The sequence below is a fragment of the Panicum virgatum genome, chromosome 3K (genome assembly GCF_016808335.1).
Source record: "Panicum virgatum strain AP13 chromosome 3K, P.virgatum_v5, whole genome shotgun sequence".
In the NCBI taxonomy this organism is placed as follows: domain Eukaryota; kingdom Viridiplantae; phylum Streptophyta; class Magnoliopsida; order Poales; family Poaceae; genus Panicum; species Panicum virgatum.
In genome coordinates this window covers 32782660-32789942 of record NC_053138.1, presented here as the reverse complement: position 1 = coordinate 32789942, position 7283 = coordinate 32782660, and the positions used below count along the sequence as shown (strand labels likewise).

General features: G+C 44.1%; 1 protein-coding gene across 1 annotated transcript; it reads left to right on the top strand.

The window, feature by feature from the left end:
* The first annotated feature begins 228 nt into the window (after positions 1–228).
* Positions 229–2454, top strand: LOC120699032 (pentatricopeptide repeat-containing protein At3g62470, mitochondrial-like). Its single transcript, XM_039982884.1, has one exon. The coding sequence runs from the start codon at positions 256–258 to the stop codon at positions 2197–2199; it is 1944 nt and encodes a 647-aa protein (XP_039838818.1). The 5' UTR covers positions 229–255; the 3' UTR covers positions 2200–2454.
* Positions 2455–7283: the final 4829 nt, after the last annotated feature.

Below are 7283 nucleotides of genomic sequence, written 5' to 3'. Positions count from 1 at the left end.
CTGCCGGGCGGCCAGGTCCCGGCCGCCGGGCGGGGTATATTTCTGTAAATTTCCAAATCAAAAATATATTTTTGTAAAAAACAGAAATAAAAAATATAGAAATAAAAAAACCGCTTGTAGTTTGGTCAAGAAATTCCTTTTGTCAAACCCGCTAGATTGTTAATGGGCTGAATTGCTGAAGCCCAACTAAAGGTTACACCCAATAGCAAAATTCCCCCAGTGGCGCAGGCGACGCGTGACGACCATCCTCCGTTCATGGCCGTTAAACTCATACCAACCACCGCCGCCGCCGCCCTCCATGGAGACCAGCAAGTCGCCGCCGCTTTACTCGCCGCCGCGGGAGCCCTCCGCGGCGACGGTGATGCTGTGCCCGTGCCTGGTGTTCTTCCTCCTCGTCCTCATCGTCGTCTCCATCGCCCTCACTGTCCACTTCCGCCTCTACTGCCACACACCTCTCGCCCACCTCATCTCCCCCCACCGCTGCCCCCACCGCATCTGACCTCCGGATCCTCCGGTGGAGGCCGCCACCGCGGCGCTGGCGTGGTCCCGCTTGCTGACCGCGCGATCCCTCAGCTCTCGGCGAGATCCCGCTCCCTCTCAGGTTCCCCTCTCCTTGTCCCGCCGGCAAGCTGGGCTACCGACGCGCTCTTGGGATTTCCCGCCGCAAGGCGCCTCTCCTCCTCGGCTGCCTCCGACGTCGACGACAACGAGGGCGCTTCGTCGGAGCCGGATGTGGTGGCAGCGTCGTGCCACCAGGAACACGTGAGCCGCGTGTGCGCGGCCATCGCGGACGTGGTCGCCGCCGGCGCCGACGCGAACCTGGAGGCGGCGCTGTCCGCCCTCTCGCCGCCGCTCTCCGAGGCGCTCGTGCTCGCGGTGCTCGACCGCTTCAAGCACGCTCACAAGCCGTCCCACCGCTTCTTCCGGTGGGCCGCCGCGTCCGGCGGCTTCGCTCACACCACGGTCACCTACTGCAAGATGGTCCACATCCTTGGCAAGGCGAGGCAGTTCGAGTCGATGGTTGCGCTGGTCCAAGAAATGGGGAAGGCTGGGGCCCTGTCCATGGATGCCTTCAAGATCGCCATCAAATCTTTCGCTGCAGCTGGCGAGATCAAGAATGCAGTTGGCATGTTCGAGTTGATGAGGAGGAATGGTTTCGATGATGGGGTGGAGTCGTTCAATTGCTTGCTCGTCGCTTTGGCCCAGGAGGGATTAGGAAGGGAGGCCAGGCAGGTGTTTGACAAAATGCATGACAGATACACCCCAGATCTGCGCTCTTATACTGCTCTGATGCTGGCATGGTGCAACGCGAGGAATCTAGTCGAGGCTGGGCGGGTTTGGAATGAGATGCTGGAGAAGGGGATGCAGCCAGATGTCGTCGTGCACAACACGATGATTGAGGGGCTGCTGCGTGGGCAGAGACGACATGAGGCCGTGAAGATGTTTGAGCTGATGAAGGCGAAGGGACCTCCACCAAATGCATGGACTTATACAATGTTGATCCGTGACCATTCTAAGCGGGGGAAGATGGAAATGGCAATGCAGTGCTTTGACGAGATGCAGGAGGCCAGATGCCAACCAGATGTTGCTACGTATACATGCTTGCTTGTTGGATACGGGAACGCAAAGCGTATGGACAGAGTGACTGCTGTGTTGGAGGAGATGACAGTGAAGGGATGCCCCCCTGATGCCCGGACTTACAATGCACTGATTAAGCTGCTAACAAATAGGAATATGCCAGATGATGCTGCAAGGATATACAAGAAGATGATCAAGAAGGGACTTGAGCCCACAATCCATACTTACAACATGATGATGAAGTCATATTTCCTTGGTGGTAGGAACTACGCAATGGGTTGTGTGGTGTGGGAGGAGATGCACCAGAAGGGTATCTGTCCTGATGTGAACTCCTACACGGTGTTCATTAATGGGCATATACGGCATGGCAGACCAGAGGAGGCATGTAAATATATCGAGGAGATGATCAACAAAGGGATGAAGGCTCCGCAGATAGACTATAATAAGTTTGCTGCAGATTTCTCCAAGGCTGGGAATCCAGACATATTGTATGAGTTGGCTCAGAAAGTAAAATTTACAGGGAAATTTGATGCTTCTAACGTGTTCCATGAGTGGGCAGAGAGAATGAAGAGTCGGGTCAAGAGAACTATCCCAAATCAGACCGGTAAAAGAATGTTCTAAGATTACTATATTGTCAGCAGGAATGTGGTATATTGTCATGGTGCTTTTCAATTTGATTATTTAGGATAGCTGCTACCTTTTTTTCCCTCTGTGGTGTATAGTAATGTGCCATTGAAGATACATTCTTTAATATTTGTTGGAACGACAATGTTTAGTCAATTTATGTTGTAGTTTTTTTTGTTTTTCGTCAGGCGCAGATGTAATGTACGGTAAAGCTTCATGGAATATTATTCTTCAGCCAGTTTTAGATGCTTATGTTTATATATTCCTGAATTTTAGGCTCAAAGCTTTGAGCTGGCTAGAAATTAAGGCCACTACTCCCTGATTCGAGCAAGCATGTTATACATATATTTCTTTAATGCTAAAATGAAGCAATGAATAGTCACTAGGCTTATACTGAATGTCTGTATTTTCAGTTACACCCTAAAGTAAAATTTCCACTACTGAATGATGACTGATTTCCCCTGCTGATTGAGATACACATTCACTAGAAATACTACAGAGAAGTGGAAAACTAAGTTCTTATGAGCTATGCGTGTTTGAAGCAGTACAACATGTACATTTGCACTGTTACTTTCAAAATGGCCTCTTTCTGCAATTTCAATTTTGGCAAAGTAGCACTTGAACTCATATTGCACGTTCATCTCAACTTTCTTTCATCCATGCTATGTCTTAGCAGATGTGAACCTGGGTGACCTTTTATTGTGATGAGGCCCATACACAAGCTAAGACTTATTGAGATCTATTCTAACATGATAGTTTCTGCTCCATGGTGCTTTTCAGTAGGGTCACTTTCATATAGTATAGCCCATGAGTCATAACCAGCTCATGTGTATTATTCCTTCAAAAAAAAAATGTTGATGCTGTTCTTATTTTACGCAAAGTGAAGCACCTGACGACTTATTTTTTGTGATGGGAACTGACAGATATTATTTTTTAACAAGATATAGCAGTCCTTGCACTGAGCATAACTGTATGTTTAACCCGTGCTATGTGTGGTCTGGTTGGAATATTAGATTAAATTAGTGAAGGCTGATGAGTGATGAGATCAAACATACTGGGTACACAGAAACATTCTTAGGTATCAAGCAATATGAATTATAAATCTTATGTCATCCTTTATTCCTTTCAAGTCAAGCTTTAACATAATTTTGACCCGACGGTCAAAGTTCTTTAATTATAGCTGATACCTTTTAGCATTCTTCAAGACACTTAAAGGTTACTGCTCTTTCAACTACTAGTTATAACTTTAAATGCTTCTCTATCACTCATTATTTGTGATGCACAGATTTATCATATCGTGAAGATAAATAGTTATTCTTTTACGAAGAATTTTAATTACAGATCTTGTTTTATCATCTCAGGTCAACTTTGATATAATTGTCATCTGACAGTCAATTTTTTTTTTGGCAAGATACAAGGCCTACCATCTGCTTGATTACAGCTAAAGGGTATTGCTCTTCAACTACCAGTTGAACCAATAAATTCTTCTTTATCACTCATTATTTTGAGATTGAGGCATTTATCACATCGTGTCAGGAAAAGCTTGTTATTCACATGGTCATATGATACTTGTGTTCGTTTCTTCAATTAATTAGTTATCTGAGTTATTTCCTTTTTTTCATGTCATTACAAAAAAAACATATTCATCAGTATAAAATATTCAAATGCCTACAGCTAGGAAAATTTTGACACGGTTAACCTTCTTTCCTGGCCTAAAATCCTAAATGGAGTTTTCGCAGCTATTCAGTCTGACAGGCTGGAAAGTTCATTACGTGCACTGTTGCTGTGGTTCTTTGACGTCAGTTTGTTGGGCCTTTGAGAATTAGATCTGCATTATGATGTTCTCTTTTGAACTCTATAGACTATTGTGAAGATTGTGGAGATGGCTTACATGTGGATAATTTCTCAGCCCTCCAGATTTTGTCATTGCATTATATTATTTTATCACGTTCTTGTTACAAACCTATCTTCCTACACTCGTTTTCCGGTCACTGGATTTACACACGAGTACAAGATAGTAAACCTTAATAAATGTATCACATCTCATGCAAAACTTTTGGTGTCCCATGTGGTGGGTGCTTCCAGCTTGGCACTCGGTTGCTATGAGGCTAACAAATATCTACTATTGAGTTTGTTAGATCCTGTGACTCTGGGTACTGCTTCACCATTTTGTGACTTCTATGCTTATGTTTGGTGAGATCAAATTATTCCAGTCCCTGCTCTTAGTTGATTCTGACAGATGCAGATCTTTTTTGAACCGAAAAACAGCGAGGGAGGGCCCCACTGTAGAAGAATTTATTAAAAAGAGTTAAGAAGAAGTTATAAGCAGAGGAAAGACTACACAAAAAGAAAGAGGACAGTACATCAACTGAAGAAGCACAACTAAAATAAAAAACTGGCTATACATCAAGGGGGGACTCTAGATAAAAGGGGTTTACTGATTAGTTGGGTTGGTTAGAAAACCAAGCTAGGAAAGGTGCTTTCAGAGATTCTTCATTCTGTGAGCTTGGATGTTGCATTCATTCTTGAAGTTCTTTTTCCAACTTCTAACACTTGGTGGACATCTTTCAAAAATCAAACCATTCCTTTGCTTCCAGATGTGCCAGGCTGCTATGATGAAGACTTCCATGAAAAAATTGTGCTGAAACTGCTATTTAGCCAATTCTATCATCTGAAAGAAAGGTGCTCCAATCTGCCACTGGATACCAATCTGCTGCCAACAGGAAGCTGCAAAAGGACAACCGAAGAAGAGATGAAAAGCAGTCTCTTCTCTTTGAGCATTGCAAATGACACAGTTGTAGTTATTCCCCTCAATCTTGTACTTCTTTCTTTTTAAGAGACTTCTCGGGAAGATGGAAGTGTACTCAGTGGCGGAGCCAGGAATTTACGATTGGGTATGCCATATGTAAAAAAAAATCAAAAGCAAATACGCAATATAATGAACAAAAAGATATAATGGTAATAACAAATCCACAATAGTAACCAAAATATAAGTTCTAAACATGAATAATTAAATAATATTATAAAATAGTGGTCCGAGTAGGGCCACCGGTCGAAGGAGGGTCACAGAAGGTGCGCCGCTTGGCGTCTTGGCCGCCGCCGCAAGGCCGACAGTGCCCGGCACCCTGATGGGCTTCCGTCCTTCGCAACTCACGCTAGGAGGCGAGGACATGAGTGATAGCTGATGGGGGGTGAGGATGCGAGGTCGCGAGGCTGTCAGGTCGCGCGGAATGCGGGGAGGAGCACCTGAGCGGGGAGCCGCCGTCTCACGGAACGCTAACTGGACGGGACACGGAGGTCAGGCCATCAGGGGCAGACGCGACTCGCAGAGCAAGACTCTCTATATCTTTCTTCGCCGCTAGGAATAGAGATTTTCATGGAAAAATATCCTCCAACAACTTCTAAGTGGTTATCGAAATGTAGCCATCCTTCGTTCCGCATTTCTCGCTAGTCAAAGATAGATAATGAAAATAACTTTCTAGAGTGTACACAATATATAGAAAATCGTTTAGAGAGTGAAAACATATAGAATATGATTTTTGTTCAGAAGACTCTCCAAATAATAATTTAGAGAGTGTAATTTAGAAAAGACTCTTAGAGATACTTTAAATATGTGTATACTTATTAGTATTTACTCCCAAATCTTGGGTATGCCAAGGAATGCAGGGGCATACCCCTAGCTCCGCCCATGAGTGTACTGCTATGTCTTGTGCAGAGAGGAATGTTGCCACTGAAATTTTTGGTTTTGGCAAAAGTAAAGAGCCTTGGGAACTTTTGTTGTAGATAATGCCCATTCCAAACATCAAGCCAAAAGAGTACAGAGGTACCATTTCCTATTGAACATGAGGCAACACCTCTAAATTTGTCATTGAGATGGAGCAAGTCCCTCCACCAAAAAGACCCTTTGTCTCAGGGGCGGAGCCAGGATTTGATTATTGGGGGGGGGGGGGGGAAGCAGTGATTGGAGGGGCCAAAAGTCTTGCCGCAGGCTGCCACTGGGGTAAGTTCTACCTTTAATAATAGTGCTATAATGGTGCTACGGGATCATTAGGGGGGGCCAGGCCACTGCCCGCCCCCCCTTTGTCTCTGCCCCTGCTTTGTCTCCGGTAGCATGAGGAATCTGCACTTGTGAATAGCATGAGTTCCAGATCATGTTAACCCAAGGAATGTCCTTTTTATTGTACAATTTGTCCAGATGGTTCAACAACAAGGCTTCATTTTGTGTCCTAAGGTCAATCACACCTAGACCTCCTTTGTCTTTTGGTTTTGCAACTTTAGGCCAGGCAACCAATGATTTAATTTTTGCATTAACATCTGATCCTCTCCAAAGGCAATGCTTTCTGGCCTTGTCAATGAAATCCAATACTGCAATTGGAATTTTAAGACTACACATAGCATAAGTTGGCATAGAAGATAGAACTGAGTTGACAAACTGTAGTCTTCCTGCTTGAGTTAAGAAGGCTGATGTTGAGACAGATGCGGATCTTGTTTACTATTGCTCCGCTCCTGGATTGATCGGATCACTTGGCAAGTATGAGTGAACTGAAAAATAATGAGGGTGACATGACTGTGCGGCCTTAAATTTGCGCAAGATACAACTGGAGGCTTTGGTTTTTATCTTTGCTTAGACATTGACTTCTTTAGTGTATCCAGTACTTCTGTGGTCCTCGTACAGGCTGTGCTGTTGGCTTGTTTTCATGTCAATAAATACATAGGCATGTGTGTTTGGCTACTTATGTAAAAAAAAAAAGTCTGACAACCTGGATGCATGATTGTTCTACCACAAAGAGAAACTTTTGTGTCCAGAGTATTAGCGAGATAGTAATTTCTATCCTTCTTGTCTCTTTGACGGACATTGACATGTCATATTTTTCCATCGTTATGTGCAAATGCCATTTTTACAATTTTCTTGCTTAGTTTCTCCAGTTGCTGGTGGAAAAAGGGATACATGATGATAAATGATGAAGTACTTTAGTACTGAACTCTTTTTCGTTTTTTTTTTCCTTTCTGGATGTTACCTTAGATACACGGAAAAAAATTTCCCTCGAAATTGTGCACTAGCTAGAGTAAAAGTCATCTTC